General features: G+C 38.4%; 1 protein-coding gene and 1 long non-coding RNA gene across 5 annotated transcripts in view; one reads left to right on the top strand and one right to left on the bottom strand.

Annotated features, from left to right (window-relative positions):
* Window positions 1-3,682: 3,682 nt before the first annotated feature.
* Window positions 3,683-14,884, bottom strand: LOC120314393. Of its 4 annotated transcripts, XR_005558421.1 has the most exons (5): window positions 14,765-14,884; window positions 14,130-14,364; window positions 9,529-9,769; window positions 7,463-7,583; window positions 3,683-5,639 (listed from the first exon to the last, which is right to left on the bottom strand). It is a non-coding gene; the product is annotated as an uncharacterized LOC120314393 (long non-coding RNA). The 4 variants fall into 4 exon arrangements; XR_005558420.1 differs by lacking the exon at window positions 14,765-14,884 and having other exon boundaries at window positions 14,130-14,751; XR_005558422.1 differs by lacking the exon at window positions 14,765-14,884 and having other exon boundaries at window positions 3,683-5,124; window positions 14,130-14,751.
* A 169-nt stretch (window positions 14,885-15,053) lies between these two features.
* ATP1B3 (ATPase Na+/K+ transporting subunit beta 3) overlaps window positions 15,054-27,744 on the top strand; it is a 30,206-nt gene continuing 17,515 nt past the window's right edge. The window contains exon 1 of the mRNA XM_039357433.1: window positions 15,054-15,315. Within this exon, the coding sequence (XP_039213367.1) occupies window positions 15,207-15,315 (109 nt within the window). The 5' untranslated portion in view covers window positions 15,054-15,206. The remainder of the gene's footprint in view (window positions 15,316-27,744) is intronic.

Here is a 27,744-nt window from a genome sequence, read left to right as displayed (position 1 = left end):
AATTTGTTGCCTGCTCTCAAAGGTGTACACATATATAAACATGCTGTACACATATATAACACATATATAAACATGCTGTGTACATGCATACCGTGTTTCCCCCAAAATAAGATCCGGTTTTATATTTTTTTTGCCTCCAAGATAGGCACCAGGTCTTATTTTCAGGTGATGTCTTACTGCTATAGCCAGGCCTCCCATGCCCCGACACCTGTCACAATGCTGTCTGAGTTCGGAGGACAGGGGAAGGAAGATGTGTTTTTCTCATGCAATGCAGGTGCTGCTCTGCCCGCTTCACCAGTGTCTTGCTGTTGAGCGACCAAGCCTGCCTACTTGTTAGCAGCACAACCTGAAATTTGATGCTGCTAACCATCTCCACAGTATCCAGCCTTTATTTCTTCTTCTTCTTCAAGTTACTGCTTCTTTAAGAGCTACATCATGCAACCATTCCTTGCTGCAGGACGAGTGGGGGTGGCAATAAGGGATTGCAAGATGGGCAGGGAGGCTGTCATGGAATCTTCAAAATAGGCATCATGATTACAGCAACAGCCTGACCACAGCAACAGCTGGAAACAGCTGGAAACACTTTTCCAAATCTCATTCCTTTGGGAGTCATTGGTCCTGGATTTTGGACACATTCTGTACATTAATCCAGGGGTCCCCAACCCCTGGGCCGCAGCCAAGTCCCTGGCCCATTAGCAACCAGCTGTGTAAGCAGCAGGTGAGTGAGCGAAGCTTCATCTGCACATGAACGGGATCTAGGTTGTGCACAAAACCATCTGTCCTTGGTCTGTGGAAGTCAATTTTTTTTCCAAAACTGGTTCCTGATGCCAGAAAGGTTAGGGACCGCTGTTTAACCCATTTGAAGTATCTTGGTTCAAAAATTGTTGCACTACAATCCATTATTTGTTAAATTTATTTGCCGGCCATCTCGCTGTGGGGCTATTCTGGGTGGCAGAGCATTGGTAATGGCAACAACGCCCAGTTATTGGTAATGACAAGAGTTTCAGTAGTATATAGATAATAGAACCAGTTTGGTCTAGTGTTTAAGACACCAGGCTAAAAACTAGGAGATTTTGAGTTCTAGTTCCACTTAGGTATGATAGCCAGATGGGTGACTTTGAATCAGTCACTCTCAGACCACCCCACCTCACAAGATTGTTGTTTTGGAGAAAATAGGAGCAGGAATTAATGTTAGATATGTTTGCTGTCTTGAGTTATTTATGTAAGTAATAAAGACAGAATTTTAAAAAGTCTTATTTTAAAAAAAAAAATCAATAAAATTATTTGGATGTTTCACTTTGGTTTGAATCAATTGTCCCTGAATCCTAAAGGATTTATTGGCTGAAGACTGGCCACCAGGTGGCAGCGCTCCCTCTGCTCCATCCAAAAAGTCAGAAAGGCATTGTGGAAGAAAGTTGACCTGCTATTTATTCATCACACTAAAACAGTATCAGGCCCAGTGATAGGATTCAAATATGTGAACAACTGGTTCTCTGTGTGGATGCTGCTTCTGGAAGTCCATTCTGGGCCTGGACAACAAAAAATTAGCTACCGGTTGTGCCAAACAGGGGCGAACTGGCTGAATCCCACCACTGATCAGGCCACAATATAATACAAAATGGAGACCTTTTGCTTGGAGCAAACAAAACAAGCAATCTACTCTCCAGAAGCAATGAGTTGCAAAACTCAAAAATGCAGGAAACATGAAAGAAGAAAAAAACTGATCTTTTGGGTCAGCTCTTTCAGGCTCATTTTTTATGAATAAGCACTGTAGTGAGGGGGAAATCATTAGATGCCCTGCAGGTGCTGGAAACTGTAGGCTTCAAAGCATCTGCAGGGTAGCAGGGCAGGGCCCTTGGACCAAGATAAGGCAATGGAATCTAAAGCATATGGACCGTTGTTCCACGTGATAACTTTCATAAGCTAATGAACTCCACAAAGGCTCACAAACTTAAATTTCAATAACTGACCTCATAGCTTTCTAGAAAGTTATGAAACTGGACATTAGTATAAAACTGGATAACTAGATAGAAGAAAAGTATCTACAGAGGTATATGAAATGGCTGTTAACTTATCAGATAGGGCAGATACATTAACACAGAATAGAAATATTTACCTAATTGAATGCAACAGCTTGTTACATTGCTACCAAAATGCAATAATTTTCATATCTATTGTTTCTGTTCTAAGATTGTTTCCACAACGTGTTAAAATACCATGATTCATTCATTTACATTTTAGACAAAGTAAGAGCATCATTATTCTACTTTTTGTGACCCTCCTGAATTACAGCTATGAAACCTGACCTGCAAAAGTCTAGACAACTGCTAGATGTCAGCAAATTTCTGCATTGCTTTGCTGCCATTTAGTAGTCATCCAAATTTGGCATCTGAATATTTCTAATGCTTCTCTGACTTGCTTTCTTTTCTGCAAGGATTTCTTACATTTTTTGAGAAGTGTGGATACCTTTAGTACAATGCTTTTGCTTTTTAAAGAAGTTACTCTTTTAAGTTTAGTAGCTGACTTCAACTAGCCTTACAAGAGTGCACACATTTGGTAGTAGTTTTGTTCTATGAACTGATCCAACAAGCTGATCTTTTCAATATCTATTCTAAAATAAATAAGTGGAATATAGGGATAAGCAGATTCATGTATATCTATTCTACTGTGCTGTAATATTATTGGGGCAATTGTCTGACCTGTTACATTTTCTTTTAACTCATGTTTTCCCCCCAGCAAAGCTGTACAAGAGCAAATAGGAAGCAGGGTACCATTGTCTTCATCTGGCCCAAAAATGAGTGCCAAAAGTACATCTTGACAGTGCCTTGCCTTCAGATCTTTTCCATACCTTGTAACATGTTGATGGGATAACAAGAAAAAATATGCATGCATAGGCCTCTGAGAGATTGTGTGAGGGCACCAAGCCATTAAAATGGCTTAACTGTAAGGCACGGGTGTCAAACTCGCCGCATCACATGATGTGTCATGACGTATCATGACTTTTTTCGCATTGCTGGATCTGGGGTGGGGTGGGCCTCTGCATGATGCAACGGGCCCGTGGGCCGGCAGTTTGACACCGCTGCTGTAAGGAGTCCTGGTACCCTTCTTTATAGGTCTGTTGTAATAGTTTTCAAGATAAGATATGTGACTCACGTTGACATTTGTAAATATTGTGGTTGTTATTAAATTATTATTTTCTGGTTTACTAAGAAAGTAAGACCTTAGCATTATTACAGTTCAAAGTACCAAACTGAGAAAGGTTGCATAAATCAAGCAAATATATTAGAAACCTTCAAGTTTCATTGTCTCTTAAGCTATCAGCAAATCCATTCATTGTTTATAAAAATAGTGTTTTTAATTATCTATTATTCTCAAGATTTTCCTGCTTGCTTAAAAATAGCCTCTATCCTATTTTTTTGAAAGAACAATGAAAAATCTAATAGTACTAGAAAGGAAGTGATATTTAACAGGAAATATATTGTGACTGGAAATATTATTGCAATAAATGTTTAAATAATTCCTATCTTCAGTCCATTGAGGAAAGTATCTAGATTCCATTATTTTCATTTCTAAATAACTAACCATTTATAATTATATATTTGTATGTCATGCCTCAGTCTACTGTGGAATGGTATGATGGGAATATTGTATTATTATCAGAAGAGCACTATAAAACTCACCATTGATTTTTAATGAGTTTATTGCAAGATCATAGCCAAAAAGTACACTATCATAAAACACCATAATCATCTACATTAGCCATTAAATTAAAAAGAAGAATCCACCGAAGGGTTTTGTTTTTGTTTTTTTGAGGCAAATGTTGTGGCTAGCTGCGAGTTCTAGTCCTGCCTTAGGCATGAAAGCCAGCAGGGTGAACTTGGGCCAGCCTTTCTCAGTCCAAAATCACCTTACAGGGTTGCTGCTATAAGGAAAATAGAAGAAGGAAGGAATATTAGGTATGTACACGGCCTTGAATTACTAAAAAGTAACAAAGGCCAGGTAAAAATCTAATAAATAAATAAAAATAATATAAAGAATTTCTTTTGACTTAAAACTATTTTCAGGTAAATATTTTTACTGCTTTCACCAGCTCTTTCCTATGTCTGTAAAAACAATACAATATTTAGAGTAATTTAAAAATTAGAGCCATTAGTACATGCAGTAAACTTCACAGATGATTGGTGGTCAGTACTGTTCAGTGATATTACCAGTTGTAATAACATATAAATAATGCAGACAGAATGAACATATCTACATAAAATTATTTAAATACGCATAAACATGCAGATTCATACATAAACTCAAGTCAGGGTTGAAGTTTCTTTCTTGTATCTCTCACCGTTTCGTTCATACTCTAAAAGTTGAATATCTGATATGGGACAAGATTCAGCATTATTCAAATAAAAAAAATATTTCATTCATCTTCTTCCTTTCAAATTTGGTCCCTGCAGTTGGACTCTTCTCCAAAAGAAATTGAGTAAATGTGGAATGCTTCAAACAGTAATGCGTTAATTCTTATTACTAATGGGAAGATGAAGCCTACTGCATTTGTATGAGAGGCTAATTAATTAATAGCCCCTTCCTTGTGAGCATCCCAATCTCATTGGTAAAAGAGATACTAAACATTCATGGGCAGGTTGAGGAAATGAATCAGAACGGGTTTTTTTTTTTAAGGTCAGACTCAATATGACTAGAAATCTATTTAGTACCTCTAAGATGTAGCTCAGGGATAGTCAACCGTAGCTCTTTTATGACTCGTGGACTTCAACTACCAGAATTCCTGAGCTAGCACAGCTGGCTCAGGAATTCTGGGAGTTGAAGTCCAGGAGTCATAAAAGAGCCAAGGTTGACTACTCCTGAATTGTAGCTATTTACATTTTCTACTCTTGCTCAAGCCAGAACTTATTGAGGTTAGAGTGGCAGCCAGCAGGGACTTCCTCTGCTGGGCTTGGAGCTTCAAATTTTAGAGGAAGAGAAGTTAATTTTGCAAGTGCTTACCCTTCCTGATTCCAAAAATAGCTACTGCATGATCAGTTGTTGTTCTAAGAGTTCTCTGTAATGTCATCATATCTGACTCTACCTGTGAGCACTTGGGATACAGGTGATGGATCATAATGGCAGGGCCTATTCAAACAGATTGATATATCACAATGTGTATCAAATCAAATTTTTACTATAGTCAAAGACCAGTATAAGGCGGGTGGGGTGCAAGAAACTAAAAGGCATAAAATTATACATAAAGGCATAAAATTAGAAACAAAAAGCTAAATATAAAGATCAAAAAAGAGTTTAAAAGAAGGGGTATGATTTGTAAATGGTTACAGGGAAACACAACAAATCTATCATAATACAGAGCATTCTAAATGACATACTGAGTCCTCCTTAAAAATGGTTATCTTCTGACAAATTTTAAGTGCAGCTGCACAGAATCTGGCAACGCTGTATGTTGTGGTGGGGTTGGTATCTGAGAGTAGCAAGGAAGTGCAGAATTGTCCTATGTATGGAGTGTTGTTCCCTCCCATTTATGTTCCCCAGCATCTGATATTCAAACAGTAATTGATTCCAGTCCTGGAGCTAAGATTTAGCCAGCATGACCAATAGTATTAACTTTATCATATATGAATTTATCCAATCCCTTTCTGAAACAAATTTATAATGATGAATAAGCTGTTGGTTAAAAAGTAACATCTCTTTTCAGTTACAATATAGTAACTTGCCACCTACATAAAGTATATCTCAACCAAACAGTAGCTAGGACAGTGAGTCAATACAATCATATTTATTGCTGCTTTTAAAAAGATTGTTCAATAGGAACAAACAAAGGCATTACTAGAAAAAATGTACCATTCTCAGTTTTAAAGTAGATTTGACAGAGTCAAATTCACTTCAGGTAAATGAACACTTTTTTTAAAAAAAAAATTTATATGCCGCCCAATCCCTAGGGACTCAGGGCGGCGTACAAAATTAAAACAATAAATATAACGATAAAACAATAAAATAAGTGCATTCATACAGTGTGTCCAGTCGTATCCCGGCCCCCCCGGGGGCATCAACCCCAGGCCTGCCGGAACAGGAGATTTTTAATGGCTTTCTTAAAGGCCGGCAAGGTGGGAGTAGTTCGAATCTCGAGGGGAAGTTGATTCCACCAGGTCAGAGCCACCACAGAAAAGGCCCTTCCCCGAGGGCCCACCAGCCAACATTGTCTGGTCGACGGGACCTGAAGGAGGCCCAATCTGTGGGACCTCACCGGTCTCTGGGAACTATGCGGCAGTATGCGATCCTGTAAGTAACCTGGTCCTAAGCCATGAAGGGCTTTAAAGGTGATAACCAACACCTTGAATTGCGTCCGGAGACCCACAGGAAGCCAGTGCAGCTCACGGATAGGTGACACGTGGGTGTACCTTGGTGCACCCACAATCGCTCTTGCGGCTGCATTCTGAACCAACTGCAGCCTCTGAACGCTCTTCAAGGGTAGCCCCATGTAGAGCGCATTACAGTAATCCAGTCTTGAGGTGACAAGGGCATGAGTGATCATGAGTAGAGCCTCCCGGTCCAAATAAGGCCGCAACTGGTGCACCAGGCGAATCTGGGCAAAGGTCCCCCTGGCCACAGCCGATAGATGTTGTTCCAAATTTAGCTGTGAGTCCAGGAGGACACCCAAGTTGCGTGCCTGCACTGAGGGAGGTAAATTTACCCCCCCCAGGGCTAATGATGGACCATCAGGATGACCCTTGGGGGGCAAGACCCAGAGCCACTCGGTCTTGTCAGGGTTGAGTCTAAGCCTGTTCACCCCCATCCAGACCCCCACATCTTCCAGGGACCGGCACATCACATCGACTGTTTCACTGAAAGGACACGGGGTGGAGATATACAATTGGGTATCATCCGCATACTGATGATACCTCACCCGGTGTCGCCGAATGATCTCGCCCAGCGGTTTCATGTAGATGTTAAAAAGGAGGGGGGACAGGATCGAGCCCTGAGGCACCCCATGATCGAGGCGCCTAGGGGTCGATCTCTGTCCGCCCGCCAAAACCGACTGCGACCTGTCAGAGAGGTAGGAGGAGAACCACCGCAATACGGTGCCGTCCACCCCCACCTCTCCGAGACGACGCAGAAGGATACCATGGTCGATGGTATCGAAAGCCGCTGAGAGGTCAAGAAGCACCAGGATAGAGGAATGACCCCTATCCCGGGCTTGCCAGAGGTCATCGGTCAGTGCGACCAAAGCAGTCTCAGTGCTGTAGCCAGGCCTGAAACCAGATTGAAAAGGGTCCAAATAATTCGTTTCATCCAAGGATCGCAAGAGTTGGGACGCCACCACCTTCTCTACAACCTTCCCCACAAAGGGGAGGTTGGAGACAGGACGAAAGTTCTTCAAAACATTTATACTGTCCTTTTTGACTTCATAAAATAAACTTTTTCTTTTATATTTCATAGATGCTGCTATTGAACTACTTACTGATTTTATCCATATTTGTGAAAAAGCATCAGGAATTTTTGCTGTGCAACATTCAAAGATAGCTGAATCTTTCTTCGTAAGCATTCTTTCCATTAACCTGCAGTTAGCTGACGTAGAAAACCTGAAATAAATCAGCATCCATATTAACTTGATTAAATCAATATCCTGTTACAGTTATTATATGCTGCTTTAATTTTACACATTTACGCGTTTGCAGTGCTCAGGCAAATATCCAAATACAAGCTAATAAGCTTCTGTGCAGTCACGTGATCAACATTTGTTTGCTTCTTTGCTGGCTTCCTACACCCAAGTCAATGGAGAAGCCAGCAGGAGGTTGCAAAAGATTATCACATGAAATCCTCCTTTCACAACCTGAGGTGATTCACTTAGCAATGGCAATTAGAAATACTAATGTCCAACTGCTAAGTAGCATGGTCACATGATCCTGCACTTTACAAACACATCACTTAGTGACAAATTACAACCCCAATTATCATTGTGAAGTGTAGCAAATATATTATGTGGGTAGATTGTGATGAACATCTTATAGTGGAGTTAAATAAATCTGACAAGAATACCTTACATCAATGGCATAATTTATCTTTCTTTTTCAGCGATACAAAGCTATCTCCATCAATTAAGTCCCTGTCAGGAATCAATACATGCAAGTTCTATTAAGAGTCTCTTATGATTCATAAGTGTTCATTTAGGGCCACTAGATCATGTTGTAAAAACTGTCCTATAAAACTAAGAAACCCAACAAATTATGTTTGCATAACATACTTCAAACTGAATTTTGCAGGAATGTTGTAAAAGAGTAAGTTGATTTATGAGCATGATAAGCTGTACTTACTATTTATAAAAGTATTTGTAAAATTATAGCTTTTTGGAAATCCATCACCACAACTTCAACCTATAAAGTATACTACATAAACAGTTGCTTAAAACACAGTATTATGCTGGTTTATAACTGTAGTAAAGTTTATACATTTAGCCATCCATAAATCCATGCATTCATGAATCCATCTATATATCCGTCGATTCATCCATGCAAAAGCAGTAGGGCGTAATGAAAGTCACAATTTACAACCATAAGTATAAATGAAATAACTATGTTAGAACAGAATTGCTATCACAGTTAACTGAGCTTTTGAATCAATTTTTTCCTGTTGGTTGCTTGGTTTTCTCACCATTGTTCTGATGTCAGAACAGAGCCTCGCCTTGATGCGTAGGGAGTATTTATGGGAATTTATACAATGATTCCATTTTGCTGGGCACTACTCATCTGATTCAATGGCAGGCAGCCAGACCTTTTCTTTTACAATGACACAAAGGTTTTCATCCTTGCTTTAGAGTGGGAAGTCTTTCACATTGTTGTGGATACTTTGTAGAAGCATGTCTCTTGTACTATTTAGTATTTAAATCAACTTCATGCATTACAAAATTTCTAAATGTAAAAATGTTTTCTCTGAAGAAACCACTACTATTAATGTTTATTTCATAATAACTCCGTTTTTGCATAGCTTATTTTGTATGAATAAAAAACAAATGTTATGATTTATATATAATATCTACATGTGAGTCACATGCTATTGCAATATAAAAATATTACATGACATAACTGCTAAGAATCATTAGCAATTGGAAAACATTGTTAGAAGCAGATAACTTGACAGGAACATCCTATTATAAATTGCAGTGCACATCTCACTGCTCCTCCTGCATTTCTAATGCTGCTTCTTTGGCCTCGCTGTTTATATTATTATTTTCATCACTTATTAACCTTTGACTCGTAGAATGAGTTCACAGATTATGAGAAGTCATGGAATATATTAATAAATAAGTTCTACAATATCTGTGTCTTAATAAGGACTTTTCCACAGTGCATTCTTCAATCACTTCCCTTCCTGTTTATAAACTGGCTGGAATTGTTAGAATAGAATAATCTGGAAGGGACCTTGGAGGTCTTTTAGTCCACCCCCCTGCTCAAATAGGAAAACCTATACCATGTCAGACAAGTGACTGTCCAGTCTCTTCTTAAAGACCTCCAATGATGGAGCACCCACAATTTCTGAAGGCAATCTGTTCCACTGGTTAATTATCCTCACTGTTAGGAAGTTTCTCCTTAATTCTCGATTGCTTTTCTCTCTGGTCAGTTTCCAGCCATTGTTTCTTGTCCTGCCCTCTGGTACTTTGGAAATGAAGCCAGCTTTAAGAAATCTGTTTCTGGATTTCAACACTTTCTTTTGCTTTGGTCATGGTGATGGCTTGGTGTTTAGGCTTGGTTTTCCATATCTTTTCCCCTTTCTGGAGGGAGAAAGAAAGGAAAGCAATTACTTGGGCTAGAAGGGGAAAGTGGCAGAATTCTTATCATTTTCAACTGGGTACACAATAAAAAACCAAAGCAAGCCTATTATTCCACTCTTCTAACAATGAATTTGTAAAACAAACAAAATGCCCAGCTTTTCATCATTCCATTGGTAAACTTGTAAAAAAACAACAACTAAAAAGATTACTTTTGATGTGAAACCAGAAAGGACAGGTGGAAGGTGGTGGAGAACCAGGTCATGCATTTGTGTCCTTGAGAAATGATGTGTGTGCTTGTGCTGGAATAAGCTAGAAGTGTAGACCCGCCCTGAACCTCTGATTAGAAATTACGTTCACAATTAAGTGATGTGCAACATAATAAAATATGTTTGGGTATCATTGGTTAAAAATGCACAAGGAGAAAGGAGGATTTTTGCTGGAAGAGCTCCTTGCTAAGAATTGGGGGAGGTAAAAACTACTTTCTATTTTTAATTCATCTTTAACCCCTGGATACATGTGTCCTCCTGCAACTGATAGGCTAGAATTTAAGTCCGCCAGTTGCCTGGATCTGTAAACCTAGGCAACTGGGTTTTTTTTTTCTAAAAAAAAAAAAAAAAAGGTACCGGAACTCACACTCGTCATACAACCTGCCTTTCCTACCCTACAAGGTGCTTGAACTCCGTTCTGGGCATTCTATGAGAAAAAAAGCCCTGTGTAAATCTATTTGCCCTTCAGACCATTGATTTGTTACAAAAGAAAAGTCCATTCATGTCTTCTTAGATGCAACTCTATGGCATATAGTAAGGCCTATATCCTGGGAAACGACTTGTACATTTATTGTTTTAGTTTCAGTAAAATGCAAATGTTCTATACGACAGTACAGCAGCAAGAAAATGCTAAGAAGGATTCAATTAGAATATATTTAGGCCTTAATCTTTCTCCTGTTAAATGTTTCACAGGAAAAGGTATGAAGGGTATGGAAAGAATTAAATATAAAGACACACCCAGAGATATACACTCTACTATAAAGAAAGAAACAGGAAAGGACCTAATTATATTTTCTGTTTTCTGAAGGATACACAGTAGGTTCCAGTAAAGCAGATTAAAAAAGAAAGAAAAGTTGCCAGGTACTTACGGATACAACTACAGACTAAAAATCATGCTTTCTGGGAATATTGTTACATGTATTCCCCACTATAAACAACATTTGTTTTCATATCTAGTTCCAGAGTTTTACAAGAGGGCTGGGGCAGAAGACAGAGCAAAAGGTGAGATTAACAATTGTAACAGAACAGGACTATCAGTGTTTTCCTATCAGAAAATAAGCTTCTGGTATAATACAAGTAACTGTTTGATTAGGATTGCTTGCTACAAGAAAAATTATTTCAGATTAGACATTAATTTAAACATTTGCTAATAGCATATATTAGTTAAAAATATGCAGTGAACAAGACTCAGGAACATCTGAAAACTATATTTAGTTTCTGATATGGCAGTCTTTCCTCATCCTGAAAATCTCACCAAATTTTTGCCCATTGTATCAATAGTGTGTATTGGGTGCTGCTTTCCTTTCATTTGGGGGAAACACAAGACTTATAACATTGGAAACATTATTTTTCATTCAATCTCATATATTAAAGGAAAATCTGTTCGCAAAAGTTTTCAAAATTTAATTGGAAATACACATCCTTCCAACCCTTCAGCAAGCAATGAAAAAATGCAAAAGAAAATTTATTATGGGTCTGGGCATGTCCAGCACAAATATTCTTGACATGCCCAAAGCATGTTCTGCAAAAGAAAGCTTGTTATGTGTCTGAGCACATTCAGAGTAAATAGTCTACGCATGCACAGGACATATTCTGGAAGGGTAAATGTCACTAAGTAAAGGGGACATGCTTTATATGCTCTGGCATACTTACAGAGATCACATTTGACATTTACTTTTTGAAGTCCTGCATGCTTTTGAAAAATAAAAGGCTATAATTTTGATGTTGGCAACCTATGACTATGAAAAAAGAGCGTAACATTCTACAACTCTTTTTACATCATTGGAGATACTCTTCAGTATCTTCTAGGGTGCAGTCTCCATGAAAAGAATATCAAATGCTGACCATCTCTTATAAAATCTAATCAGTTTTTGATAAATGGAAACATTGTTTTTTCAAGCAGATCTTTATTTGCCATAAGCAGTATTCCAATTTTCATGAAGCAGCAGTAGAACATGAGAACAATATAATATAGTATTTATCAGACAGTGAAATGGTTAATAGCCCCCTATAGGCTCTGTAAAGGACCTCTTACATCAATATAGGTAGTTCTCGACTTATGAGTACAATTGAGCCCCAAATTTCTGTTGCTAAGTGAGGCAGTTGTAAAGTGAATTTTGCCCCATTTTACAACCTTTCTTGCCATAGTTGTTAAGTGAATCACTGCAGTTGCTATGTTAGTAATAGGGTAGTTAAGGGAATCTGGCTTCCCTATTGACTTTGCTTGTCAGAAGGTCGCAAAAGGTGATCACATGATACTAGGACATTGCAACCATGATAAATACATGCCAGTTATCAGGTGTCTGAATTTTGATCACATGACCATAGGGATTTTGCAACTGTCATTAAGTGTGAAAAACAGTCATAAGTCACTTCAGTGCTGTTGTAAGTTTGAACTGTCACTAGCTGAACTGTTGTAAGTTGAGGACCTGTAGCGATGATTGGTATTCACCTTAAAAGATGGTCATTTCCACACTGTCTTTTAGTTATGTTGAACTATGAAACTAATCTAAACATTTATTATATACCTGGTCATGTAAGAAATTACAGGGTGTGGAAATTCCTTATTTCAAGACAGAAGAAAACATGATAAAAAGCTACCAAAGAAACAGGTCAAGACCTAGCTCAGGACAAGAGGCTTATAGTCTTGATAACTCCTAAGGGTCAGTTCCCTAGAAATTAAATATTATGTTCTGCCTAGATTAGCTCTAATAGCCTGATCTCATATATATTACAAAAAATTTCCAAAGAAACATAAAACATGCTAGAGAAAAAAGGAAAAACTGCATTTATTCCATTTGGGTTATTATGCTGTAAGTAGATGTTGCTCTGTTTATTGAGTAAACAGTTGACCTAAGATATTCCAATCTGCTACTTGGTTGTTTTTTTCTTGTTATCCAGTAAGCACTATTTCATATCAAGCTCATGAGAATGGAAACCTGGTTGTACAATAAAGTTCCTCTTTTGCCATGACATAGTGCAAAAAGCTGGGACTGGCTGTATCAGGCAACAAGATGAAGTAGCTATATCAAGCAGACAAATTTACAGGAAGAAAGTGATGTTCCAATGGAGCAATAGGAGTTTTAAAGTGATAGCTTTAGCATTGAAGCATTTCATACTCCACTTGAGTCAGCACACTGCCCTGAGATAACACTAGTAATAACTGAGGGAATATTACAAACTTAAAAGGAGCCTGAAGTAAGGCAGTTTAAATGTCTATGGCACTTTTATCTTACTATCTTAGATCCCACCTTAAATTGACCAAAGCAGTCTCATATAAAGAAAATTTGTATAAAATGTTTTATAGATGGTATATGACACCAGTTAAGATTAGCAAAAATGTTTAAAAATGCCTCGAATAATTGTTGGAAATGTAAACAAAGGCCAGGCACTTACTACCATGTCTAGTGGATATGCCCTAAAGCGAAAAAGTTCTGGCTTAAGATACACACATGGCTGGAAAAGATGACTAAAAGACAGATAGATTTTAAACCAGAACTGTTTTTGTTAGGAATATTAGGAGCTAAGTATGAGAAGGAGAATGAATATTTAATACTGCACGTACTGACAGCAGTGAGAATAGTATTTGCCCAGTACTGGAAAAATGAAAGGTTACCAACTGAAGAAATTCTAATTAAGAAAATTTTAGAATTTGCAGAAATGGATAGACTAACAGTATTGCTCAAAGAGAAAGAAGATTCAGTTTATTTTAGAACACGGGATAATTTTTACAAATGGTTAGGAAAACGAATGAGCGAGAAATGAATGCGATATGTTATCTTGAATATATATTAGTAAGAACAATGATATGTATTGACCAACTGATACTGTTTATGATTATCGTTTATTATAACTACAGCAGCTATCTACCATTATATTAATCAACATTAACTGAACATATGTGCCCAGACAACAATCTGCTTGCTAAAGCTTGAAAATATTATTGGGGGATAATCCCAATCTTGTTTCCAATCCCGCCCTAACCCCAATCCCGATCCTAACCCCACCAGAACCTTAATCCCTATCCAGATCCTAGCCCTTCCCAACCCTATCAAACTCAATAAAAATTTCTATAAAAAAAGGTCCCACCTTACCATTTCAATGGTGGCATGTTTTGCTTTAATTTGCTTTGCTTTATTTTTAGCAAGGCAGACAGCATTCTCCTCACAGTAGTATACGTAGAAATGTAATGGTTGTTCAGCTTTGTTATATAGGCAGTAACATGACAAATACTATGGTGTTTGTCATAGCGTGGAATTGCCTCCTAATGATTGGTTACACAACCATTGTAGTCTTGCCAAGTTGTTTTGAAAGGAGCTCCGTTTACACCTGCATGTACAAGCAAATTAACCGTCCAATCTTTGCATATGCAATAGGAGTCAGGATATTAGAACTGATTTTGCTTTTCAACTGAGAACTCTATAGACATGAAAAATAATTTGAAAGTATATTAATAAAACACGGAGTGTAAGAAAGCTACTAGTAAGTTTATTTGAATATTGTTCCGTAGGTTATATTGCTTACGTTAGATTCTAATATGCCGAGTTTAGACACAAAAGGGAGTGTGTGCTTAACTATAATCTTTTCGGGGTAAGTCCTGCAACATTTCATGCCATATATGGCTTGCAAGTGTGATAAAAGGGCAGAGCGATGTCTTCTTCCCTTATTTTGTCCCCTGGAACCTATAGCCCCGGCTGCACTGCGACCCACCGCACGCAGAAAAGCCCACCTCTTCTCCCCCGATACCAGGATGGGAAGAAAAAACGAGAGGAGCCTGTAGAAACTCCCCCTCCTCGCTTCTCCTTTCAAGATTCGCTCTGGAGCAGATAACTCTCGGCTTCGATCGCTTTCCGTTCCTCCAGTAGAGGGCACTCTGGGTGATCACAACTACCAGACGACGCGGGCAGCGATTGGCTCTTCCAAGAATTGACGTATAAGTCGGGGTGGGGAGAGGCGGCGCGAGGAGCGCAGTTCGGTGCGTGTGACTGGCCCAGCCCCTCTTTTCTTTCCTCTCTTCTGCTCTCCCGCCGGGCGCCTGAGGGGTAGTTTCTTAGCGGTTCGGAAGATCCGTTCTCGTTCTGCAACGGGTCTCCACCGTCGCCGCTCGGGTGCCCGGGAAGCAGCCGCTCCATCCTGCCCATCTTTCGCTCGCATTTTAGACTCTGCCAGCTATGGCCAAGGAGGAGAAGAAACCGTTTCACCAGTCTATGGCCGAGTGGCGGCAATTTATCTACAACCGAAACAGCGGAGAGTTTCTGGGGCGCACGGCCAAGAGCTGGGGTAAGGGCGAGTGGCGGGAGCGGGCACCCGGAGCCCAGCGAAGGGGAGGACGGGTCGGCGGGACCGGCTGGGTCGACCTGGAGCCCCTGCCGCCTTGGGTAGCCCCGGACTGACGGGGGACCACGAGGCGATCGGCGGGCCGGGAACAGCCGCGAGCGCCGAGCTAAAAATAGTCCAAGCGTGACAGCGCGAAGCTGCAGGAGGCGAGAGGGAGGAGGCGCCTTGAACCCACCGGAGAGGTGGCTTTGCCTCCCCTCCCCTCCCGGTTCGGCAGGGAGGGGACGGGAAAACTGTCTGGGCAGCGCCTCAGCAGATGCGGGCTCCTTGGTTGAAGGAAAGGAGGGTGTTTTCTTAATGCGTGTCCCCATCTGACTACCCGCCTTCCTCTTCCTGCTGGTCCCACTCCGCTGTCGGGGTTACAAAGGGACCACCCCCTGCCACCCGCAGGCTCCTCCTTTTTGGCAGCTGCGTCAGTGTGCGAGGGGGGGGCAGTGTCTCCTTCTCCCCCCAGTGCTAGACACAGAGAAGATCTCTCCCCTCGCCTTCTTGGCGTTTGGGGAGCTGTTGCTTGCCACGTGCTACAGTTCAAAGATGCCTCCGTCTTGCCTGTAGGAAGCTGCGCGGATGGAGGGGAAACCTCCAAAGCTCAACGAGGTGTACGTTATTTTCCACAGCCTGTTTTCTTTTCCTCCAAATCGTTCATTTTCAAGCATATTTTTCCTTCCATCTTACGTGTTTTGGACACGATGCTTTGAATGACCAGCCATGATCTACTTACAGAAGTGTTTAATATTACAAACTCTGAATTCGCAGTTTGCCCTGGAAACTTCAAACTGCTTTCAATTAATTAGTTCATTCAGAGGAAGAGTAATATGAGGAAGTTATAGAAATATGCCAAGTAGAAGCATGGAATTGAAAGACGCACTTGCCTGAAGAATAACTTGCAGCTACAATGCAGTGAGATATTTTATTTTTGGGTCTTTTTGTGCTTCAGGCACATGGTCAGAATGATGTGGAATAATTGAAAACAGAACACATGTGTATTCTATTGCCAAGAAGTGTTTACTGTGCTGTGAATTTTTCATCATTCATACAAAAGTGGGATTCTTTTCTCTTTTTTTAGAAATTGAGGACTAGAAAGGAAATTTCCATTCTGCCCTAATGACTTCCTTTCCCTGGTTTACCTTAAAAGTGTATGTACTTACAACTGAATGTGGACAAGGAACATAGAGGAATATATGTATGTTGATAAATGGTGCAATGTTCTTCATCATTTTAATTCTTTATGTTATGTATGTATACCAGAGTAATATAAATGATATTTCCTTTGTATATTCCCAGTGGAATAGATATCTGTTGCAGGAAAAAATAAGTCTTGTACAGATAAATATTTTAAAACTGTAATGAGTTAAATCTTTGAATATTTTCTTTTTAATATTGTTTCTGATGAAAATGGATTTTCTAAAGGGTATTAAAGTGCAGTTAACTTTTTTAATGCATATCCTGGCAATATGCTTATGGTATGATTTGCTAATTGGCATGCCACCTTGTTTTTGTGTGTGATACCATTCTTCATGCTTAATGTACATTCTATGTACAAATAAAACATTTGAATTTGTCTGTTTTAAAAGCTTTGCTAAATTGTAAGCAATTTTTTAAATGGAGCTACTATATTTTTCATATATAAATTATATTATGCATGAAGTGAACAAAATTTAGTTGTAAAGAGATATGAAATGATATTAAATGGCTGTGAAATGAAATATCAAAGGAATATTTTTTATAGAGGCTAGAGAGAAAAAATTGAGAACAAAGCGGATACACATATTACAACATTTGTTTTGCCTGTGTGACCTATAATTATTTCTCTGTGTTATTGATAACTTCAATATTTGTAGATACTCTCAATTTAATTACATGATTATTTAAAAGCCTTTTACTCTCACTATATAAAAAAACCCAATGAGTTGGATGTAAGTGTATATGATTTAGAAGCATGAAAGATCTAGAATGCCTGGAGAAAAACATCCCTTCCCCCCTTTCTGGTTCTCAAATTTATAAACAATATGCCATCATGAAAATATATGGATCCATATAGGTCTATGATGTTTAATAAGCATAGTTTTTCTTTACTCTTCATCTGTCCCTAAATGTTGTTATCCAGCTCTTACCTTCCATAGAATTACCAACTTCATGGAAAGCAGGTAGTTAGGGCAAAACTGATTATACAGTTCCCTATGATGTTTGTATCTAGGAGTGAATCCTAAATAATCAGTTCCCTCAATTTACTACTAGGATGGTTGAGAAATCATCCATTTTGATTTGAGGACTGGATCTTGAACTTTAGAAATAACCTGATTTACTCTGAATTAGTGGGGCTGCCCAATTTGATATGATTGCTGAATCAAGAGAGGGACCTTCCCTCCCATAATCTATTATATGGAAAACTCAACTGTTCTTTTCCCAAACTAGGGAATGTTTTTGGAAAAACCCAATAATTAAGAATAGATCAGTGTACCAAGCATTTTAGAACTATATGATGATTTCAGATTCTTCTACACCAGCCTATAAATGAAAAATAATGTTAAGTTAAAATTCGGATCATAAGGAAACTTAAAATGCACTGAATGTTTAGTGGTTGCCTTTTACAGAAAGTGCAGTATATGTCATTTGTTTCATGCTGGAGTGCAGTATGTAATCTGTTTCATATGCCTTCCTTTTATTTAATATTTATAAGTTCATATCAGCCTGAGCCAATGTGGGTTGTAATTAATTTTATAAGAGTTATAGTCCAAAATTTATGGAGAACACTATTTTGTCACTGTGCCTTGGATTTTAATGCTTCTCTTTTGCTTTTAGTATTGCCATGAGGAGGGTTTGTATTATTCAACTCAGTAACCTAATTAATTTAAATTGTAGTTAGTGGTATAAATGGGTTTATAAGACTTTGTTTTCTTTAATAATAGTCAAGATTATCCACAGTTTTAACAATATTTTAATATCCTTGAGAAAGATTCTTATAACTGTGTTGTAATAAAAAGATACGATTTTGCATTATTACATCATTCCAATTCTTACTGAAATTCAGTTTCTATAAAACTGTGGACCTAGAGTAGATACAGTGATTGGCAGAATGTATTACCGTATATTCCGGCGTATAAGACGACTTTTGAGAACGATGAAACAGCCTCCGAACTCGGGGGTCGTCTTATACGCCGAATCATAACATTTATTTATTTATTTATTATTTCCGTCGTATAAGATGACGTTCTAGGCATGCGACTCGGTGTCAATCATCTTATACGCCGATGTCGATCATCTTATAAGATGATCGACACCGAGTCGCATGCCTAGAAAGTCATCTTATACGCCGGAAATAACGTTATAAACTACGTTTATTTCCGGCGTATAAGATGACTTTCTAGGCTTGCGACTCGGTGTCTATCATCTTATACGCCGGAAATGACGTTATTTCCGGCGTATAAGATGATCGACACCGAGTCGCATGCCTAGAAAGTCATCTTATACGCCGGAAATGACGTCATTTCCGGCGTATAAGATGATCGACGCCGAGTCGCATGCCTAGAAAGTCGTCTTATATGCGACTCGGCGTCGATCGTCTTGCGACCCGGCGTCGAACTCGGGGGTCGTCTTATACGCCGGGTCGCCTAATACGCCGGAATATACGGTACTTACCTGTTAAATCTTGCTGTATTACAGATAGTCCTCAACTTATAACCATTCGTTTAGAGTTCAAAGTTACAATGGCACTGAAAAAAGTGTGACCGTTTTTCACACTTACAACTGTTGCATCCCTGTGATCATGTGATAAAATTTGGATGCTTGGCATGTGTTTATGACAGTTGCAGTGTCCCAAGTCATGTGATCACCTTTTACTACCTTCTGACAAGCTTAGCCAATGAAGAAGCTAAATTCACTTAACAGTCATGTCACTAAACTGCAGTGATTCACTTAACAACTGTGACAAAGGTCGTAAAATGGGGCAGAACTCTTTTAACTGTCTTGCATAGCAGTAGAACTTTTGGGCTCAATTGTGGTTGTAAGTCGAGAGCTACCTGTATTATCAAAACCATACCCAAGTTATCAAAAAAAAAAAGAATGAATAAATTCTTAGCAGTGATAGTTAGAATTCCAAGGATGGAAATGTTGCAACTACTCAAGATGAGTTGAAATTCCTAAAAAAAGAGAGACTAAAAGCATAACTGCAAACAATTCTAATGTGAAATAAATATTGATTGTATTCTTAATTTTAAAAAAGAAAAATCTAATTCATGGGTATAGACTGAGATGTGTGGCTTGTAAATTGTTCTTTTCAGAAAGATTGTGGAGAATTAGTTTATTACAGTTTGAATATGGATCAGCAATGTGATGTAGCTGCAAAAAAGAAATGCCATTCTAGATATCTTTAGATAGCAGAACTGAGTACTTTATATACAAAATGTCAGATTCTGTATATGATATTATCTCATTTCAGATTATAGAACATAGAAAGATAGTTTTAAGTTCAGGGCAGATTTTAGCTGAACATTAGAAATGGTACAGTCCTAACCAATTAATCTGAGAGGAAGTACGGTCCTAGTTACTAAATATATTCAGGCAGCTAACTGTTGTGCATGCTTTCATTTGGGTCCCACTGTGATGAAGTGGTTGATCTAGTTCAGAGATGTCAAACTCGCGATGTCATGTGATATCGCGCAACGTATCAGCTTTTTCCCCATTGCCAGCAATGGGGTGGGCACATTTTCCTGGTGACGCGTCCGGCCCGTGGGCCGGCAGTTTGACACCCCTGTTCTAGTTGGTGCCTTCTAATTATTTGCCTCCATGTTCTCAAAGAGAGAGGTCTGCATTTCCTCAAAATAAACATAATCAGTTTTTAAAAGTTCAGTTATATTGCTGTACTGGATTATTTTGGAAGTATTCCTGAAAGAAATGCAAATGAAAGAAAAGATTTATTTAACTAAATCAGAAAAGAGAAGCAAAGATTTGTATTTAATAAGTACAAAATTCTTTGAAAGCTGAATGTTACATTTTCTTCTAGGTTTTGCCACAACTCCTTCTGGACCATGCCATTCAATGGCTTTTTGGAAATCTTTTGAAGCAGAAATTGCTCGAGGTGTTCCAGGGATAGAACTGTCCTGCAGGCCTGTTTTGACCAGAATGCCTCAAACCTTTTCTGGTTTGAAGGATTTATTTGTGGAAACTACTGAACTGTCCCAAGAACAGAATGTTCTAGAGGCAGACAGTCTGTTTTTGAATTGACAAATTTTGCACATCCATAATAAGTTACTATTCATGAGATCAGGCTCCTGATTTTATAAGATATGTTTCAATATTTGTCTAAGATCCTACCTAGTAGTTGATTTCTATACTTAAACTTTATGCCTGCTAATTACACGACCTTTTAACAGGCTCAATTTAAAATGTATAAGCTTCTAACTCAGCAATCCCCAACCTCTACGGCTTGGCAGACTGGTGGAGGTAGCGGTGACAGCCGTGGTAGTGGCGGGGAGAGGGGATGGTTTCACGCACGCAAGCGTGCCACTTTCAGAAATGCACCTTCACCCACGTGCACGCTTGCCCACTACTTCTGCTGCCCAGTTCCAAACAGCCCACAGCCCAGCACTGGGCTGCAGACCAGGCCTTGGGGATCCTTGTTCTAACCAACTGCCTATATACCTAAGCTGGAAGCCAGAAAATAAATGTTAGAAAGCATATACATTATAGACCAGAGGTCACCAACCTTTGTCGGTAGACGGACTGGAGGAAAGGGGAGGGGGAACATTTTACATGCGCGTGCGCACATGGGGCCATAAGCACATGCACATCGCAAACGGGATAGGGCTAGCACCCATGTGATACTCACTAGCCCTGCCCCATTCTTGCATGGTGCAGCACCTTGTTTCTGCACCCCGCGGCATGTTGTCGGCTATTTTTGTGCCTTGCAGCACAGCGGTGGCCTGTTTTTGCACCCTGTGCTGCGGCAGCACCCCATTTTAGCACCCCGCGGCGGTGGCCTGTTTCCACACCCCAAGGCGTGGTGGTGGTATCCCATTTTTGCACCCCAAGGTGCGGCAGTGCTCCATTTTCATGCCCTGAGGTGCAGCGGCAGCCCATTTTTATGCTGTGTGGTGTGGTGTCCTGTTTTTGCGTGCCACAGCGCTAACAAAAGTGAGGGTATGTGTGCACATGAGCATGCATTAGCCAGCCTGTCCCACAGCCTGGTAGCCAGCAGGCTATGGCCCACTACCAGGCCGTGGGCCACAGGTTAAGAATCCCTGTTATAGACAATGCAAAGATGAATGCTATTTTTTACTGTATTTTCTTGACTTATTACCTTATCATTATCATTACTTAATGATCATTCAAAGTTACGACAGCCACACATACACACCTGCGGTCACGTGATCACATTCTGGGACTTGACCACCGGCTCATCTTCATATATTTTTGCAGCGTCCCAAGGTCATGTGACCATGATTTGTAGTGTTTTATGCTGGTTTCTGGAAAAAAATGCCCACTGGGAAAATAGAATCTCTTAAACACTGTCATAAAAAAGTCATAACTTAGAATCCAGTTACGTGACTTCACTTACCAGTGCAATGATTTACAATTGTAATTACAGATTCAATTACAGTTGTAAGTTGAGGATACCAGTGAGCTATTGGCTATGGTGTTTCTAACTCACATATGAATATTTATATGTGCTAAGCAATTGCTTACAGCTGTTCCTGCTTAACACCATTTTTTCATTTTTTTACTTTTTTTCCCATTAATTACATGCCATGTCATATGTGTTGAGATAGATCAAACCACCGTAAAACAGTGGTCCCCAATCTTTTGGGCACCAGGGATCAGGGACCAGTTCCGTGGAGACAGGTTTGTGGACTGGGAGGGGGGGTAATTTCGCATGCTGTCTAAATCCCACGGATGGGCCTTTGCTTGTTTGCACAAAACACAAAAATAATTAAAACTTTAAATTCTGACATTTCAGAATAGATAATGTCTTCACCGTTGACCAACATTAAATCAGTCTTGAGTCATATAGCCTCTGGAGAGTTCCCATAGGAACTGAACATCCTTAAGCTCCAAAGGGTCATCTCCAAGCAAATAAAGTATTGTTTGGGAAAAAACAAGCTAGCGCTATTTTCGGATTACCTCCTAACATCAATCCTGCATATGCCTATTTAGAATTAAAGTACATTTGAGTATAGTGAGATTTATCTCCAGTGATGAAGAATTGTGACTTTGAAACTTACAGGTTAGATTTTAGAAGCACTTGGATTTCTCCACTGATACACAGGGGAAATTTTCCTAATATGGTGAAAATTGTAAGTCCTCTTTGTGTTATAAAATTCAGCTGGAAAGTTCCATGGCTTCTTTATTCTGAATTTCATTAATTTTGAAAGTATTCAACCTTTGAGGCAAAAACAAACTGGAAGCAAAGACAGTTTTTTTTCATTTAGCTTCCATTATTATTAAGAAAGAGCAAAGAAATACTTCTAATTCTTCAAAAGTTGTGGGATAACAGTCACAATAATGAGATTCTCTCATTAAGAATCATCTATTGCACTGGGAAAAGAGCAACATGATTATTGTATCCTGTTTTATAGATCCTGATTAGATTATGAAACAAAATAAGATTTCATCAACTGAAAGGAGGGAGTTTTCTGTCGTTTTGGCAGTGGGTTAGCTTGATATCCTGCTTTCTGTGTGGTCCGAGATGTGTGAAGAAAATTGAAAGTCTTGCTAATCCTGAAAAAGATAGATCATTTTCATGCTACTTTGAAAGAATGTGACAAATAAATTAGCATTCACATCACAACATGTATATAGTCAGAATTCTTGTGAAGAAACTAGAATTTTGAAGTACTAACTTTGAATGAAACAGAAGATAACTATTCATAAAATAAAAGGAAAGTATCACTTATGTTTAGGTCAACTTTTGGTGATTGCATCCATGCAGTTCTCTTAGCAATATTATGGACGTTGTTTGCACTGCTTTCCTCTGAGATATTTTCAACTACTAGTTTATCTAATAGTCTGGAATTCCAAAATGGCTTCCCAACCAAATACTAATCATCTTACTTACCTTCAAAGTCCAACTATGATTGGCTAAATACTGTTATTCTTCTTGAGACTATATTCATGTCATTACATGTAAGAAACAAAGGTAGGATATCTATCTTGTTGAGAAGCATTTCTTATGCAGCATTTAAATATCAGGAACAAGTTCTCACACTGTTCAGAATCAGGGACGCTACATGTAATGGTGAGTACAGTGGAGATTAGGAACAATTTGTGGAGTATAGGACTAGACAACAAAGTCTTGAACAACTACCTGAAAAATTGCCTTCTCTGCTTTACATCTGTTTATTAAGAGCTTTTTCAGAAGCCTTTAGTTCAGTTTCTACAACCACAGGAAAAGCGGATGGCTTTGACAGGAGTTGTTTTTTTTTTTTTTTTGCTTTTTAGTGTTCTTTAGTTTTAAAAAAATCTAATATAGACTTTTTAATATTTTGTCTGCTGATACAATTATAAAGTATTTACATTATTTTATTTAGTTAACTTACTGTTAGTATTATTTTATGATGCTTTATTTATTAATTTGATTGCAATACCATCTTTTGTCCAGGAGCCAAAGGGAACACATGTACTTTCTCTTGAAATAACATTGACCTGAGAAATGGTGATTAACCTAAGGTCACTCTGAATTTCCATGACTAAGAATTGAATATTGATCTTTCCTGTTCTAGTCCAAAATCTTAGCCACTCTAATTTACTAATATTATTAATATGTTACAGAAAAGAATATAGATATTAAATGCAAGGGCAAAGTTTGTCACTTAGGAGCATACTTGTTTATATATGCAGTGTATGATAGTTGTTACAGAATTTGCTGGGCAATGACCAAAATAAAATGACGGAATGACTTGCTAGAGTTCTAACTCTGTTGTGCTCAACTTTCTGAACTTTTGTTTGCATGAATAGTTTCATGTAAAAGAGAAGATGGAAGAATGCATAGGTAACTTGCCCATTACATTCACAAGCCATGATGGTTGTTAAGTGAGGTGAACACATAATCACATCACTTAACAGTCTCCAATCCTACTTTCCCCAGTGCAGTTGTTAAACAGAATATGGGTGCTTCAGGAGTGGGGAGGCCCTGTGAGGTATAGCGCAGGATGAGGTCCATCTATCCTGGGTCTCACAGGGCCTTCTCCACCTTCTGTGACAGCAGTATTCTGCTTCTTGGAGATACCACAGAACTTGGGCCTGCTTTTTTGTGTCCCTGCAGATCCCTTAAAAACATAGGAACATAGAAAGTACAGTAGTGTGCCTATTTGACTTTCAGCTTATTGTTGAGGTCCTCTGATCCATTGTTTAGTACAATATTAATTTAAATTTAACATACTGCTACTACAATCCATTCAGTTGTGTATGACTCTTGGCAAGTATTCTTCATGATGCCCTGTCAAGGACAGCTTTCGGTTGTGGAATGTTCATTTTTCTATCAACTTTGATGGTATCAAGCCAGTGAGTTCTTTGCTTGCCCCTTCATTGACTTCTCCAATGATTTTCACGCATGGCATGGCCAAAGTAAATCAGATGTAGTCTTGTGATCTTGGCTTCTAGTGATATTTCTGATTTTATATGATTAAATTTAATATACAGACAATTGTAATGTCTTGTTGGATGGCAAAATTATTAGCTTAGAAGGGGATCCATTATAAGAGATCCTATAATATTACCATTGTGTTGCCTGGTTTTTCATGTTGAGTATATTATGGATTATGTTAGGAAACACTGAATGTATACTTACACTGCAATCTCAACCATCTGATACACAGTATTAACAAACAACTGAAATATAATTTATGAATATTTCTTCTCTTTGCACACATGAGGTCTCAAAGCAGATTAATTTCCAAACTGTAAGTATTATCCTATCCAAATTAGGTGGAATCTCAGTTTCTACAATTCTACAAATTCTACAAACACCACCACCACTGTTTTATTGTATTCAGTTTCAGTTTCATAATTGTTGTCCAAACTATTACCATTTCTAGCCAGTGACCTAGGGCAATTTCCCTAGATGAGTGAGAATGGAAAAAGTTCAGTGTCACAGTGACCCAGATGATTTTCCCACTAATTTTAGGATATTAAATAATACAGTGGCCAAAATGAAGCCCTGAGGGGATACTATTGGTCATTGTGACAAACATGTTCAGTTGCTAAATGTTTTATCAAATTACTAATCTGATTTAATTCTGAGGAAATACAAATTTTAGCTACCTGTTGCTGTATACTGAATCTTTGCAACCCCATGGATCATAGCACACCAAGCTCCCCTATCCTCCACTGTCTCCCAGAATTTGCCCAAATTCATTATTTTTTGGGTCAAACAGGGCTTCTTAAAAACATTATATGTTTTTGCATCTTTTGAAATAATGCAATATTAGAGATAGGATAGAAATTCCCCAATATTTCACAGTGTAATTTAGAATAGTTTTTTCAACAGTGTTTTATAGCTATTTAAATTTGCAAAATGTTGCATTTCTCGCAGTGAAGTATTTAGCAGTCAAAATCAAGTCTCCTTTGAGATGACCATGACTTCTTTGATCACCATTGTAGAAACAGGTTGCTCTTATTTTTTTGAGGGTTTTTTTTTACTTCCCAGTCTAGCCTACTACTTGGTGCGCAAAGTCCTGGCTTACTTATGATTATGTTTTATCAAATTATTAACCTGACTTCATTCTGTTAAGCTTTGGAGGCCATACAAATTTAGCCAGCTCCTGCTGTATACTGTATCTTACCAATCCTACCATCTCATATTTTCTGGCTTTGTAAATGAAAATATAAATAGTTTAATAAATATACCATTAAAATACACTAATGGTGATATAATTTTATTATTCTATTAGTAGTATCTAAATCAGAACCGACACTAATTTTCAAATTCATTGCAGGATGTTATCAAGCAATCCTCTTCTCCCCATTCCCTAAAATGTAAAAGACAGAACTGATCTTCTGATATACTCCTGAATAGATGCCAGTGAAGAAAAAAAAATGATATTTTCCCACTAGTATAATTTCACAGCTAGATTTCATTCAATCTAGCTATGGAATAATTTTTCAGATACATGATATAATAGTGGTGCTTAAAAGTTTGTGAACCCTTTTCCTTTTTTTCACTTTTTAGTATTTCGAATAAATATGATTGCACAAATCTTAAAATTAGACAAAGAGAACCCAGTTAAACAAATGAATCAAATAGTATAATTGTTCATTTATTCATTGTATGGCCTTGCATGACACATAATTGCCTGTACCAGTTGAAACTTCCAAATACTTTTCAAGTTCAGGCCTGTGTAAAGTGTAGTATAGTAGTCCAATTAAGAGGTGACCGTGATTAGAGTTTGATTCTGGTACTCAGTGCAAAGTTGTATAGTAAATATAATAAAGAAAAATTACTTCCAACCCTCATCACAACAAGTATAAGCCAACTCTTCATCTTCCAGGGATGAAGAGTTGGCTAATGCCTAGGATTACAAACAGATACTTCTTCATTCCATATCTCATCCTTTGTCTATAAGCAAATCTATAAAATATCAATTTTTAAATCCTGGTGTCAGCAAAAAATCCATAAAGGATTGTCAGAAATTTACAAAAAAAAGTCTTATTTTTATCTTGGTTAAATAAACCAACTTTATGTTTCTTCCTTTAATCCCCAACAATCTTAGTCTTTAATTTAATCAAATGTTTTTGTAGGGTTTAATTTCTATTCAATTTTTTATCCCATCACAAATTTCTTCAAGGCTTTAACAAGCCTCTTTTGTAGATACAGTAAAAACATTTACAAGGTCATTCTCTTGGTTTATCATTTGTATTTCCCTTTTAATTTTAAATCATCAGGCAGTTTCTTTTGTACAGCCCAGCTGCTCCCGACCTTTTCTATACTCCACACCCCTAGAACGCTTCTGATATATTCTCTCATCTCTTACAAAAGTTCAAAATAACGAATTATGCATATAATTTTAAAACTTCTAAACCCATGTTTTTGCACCCCTTGGAATATAGTCTCGCACCCCCAGTTGGGAACCCCTGGTATAGCCAGTAAAGCAGGCATGTCAAACTTGCGATGTCACATGACGTCGTGTGACATATCGCTACTTTTTCCCCATTGCTGTCATTGGGGTAGGTGCGGTTTCGGCGTGACGCCTCCGGCCCGTGGGCCAGCAGTTTGACATGCCTGCAGTAAAGCATCCTTTTGCAAATCATTCTCTTGGAATCCATTTATAATTCCAATTCCATTTGTAATTACTTTTCTGTCTTGTCAGATAAAATTTGTTCCACATCTGTCATTCCTTTATTGACATCTTTTGAACATAATCTACCCATATAAAAATC

The sequence above is a fragment of the Crotalus tigris genome, unplaced genomic scaffold, assembly GCF_016545835.1.
Source record: "Crotalus tigris isolate CLP2741 ecotype Arizona unplaced genomic scaffold, ASM1654583v1 scf7180000018923.2277400, whole genome shotgun sequence".
Lineage (NCBI taxonomy): Eukaryota > Metazoa > Chordata > Lepidosauria > Squamata > Viperidae > Crotalus > Crotalus tigris.
Note: the sequence above shows the minus strand (reverse complement) of the source record. Positions and strands in the feature narration are given on the sequence as shown.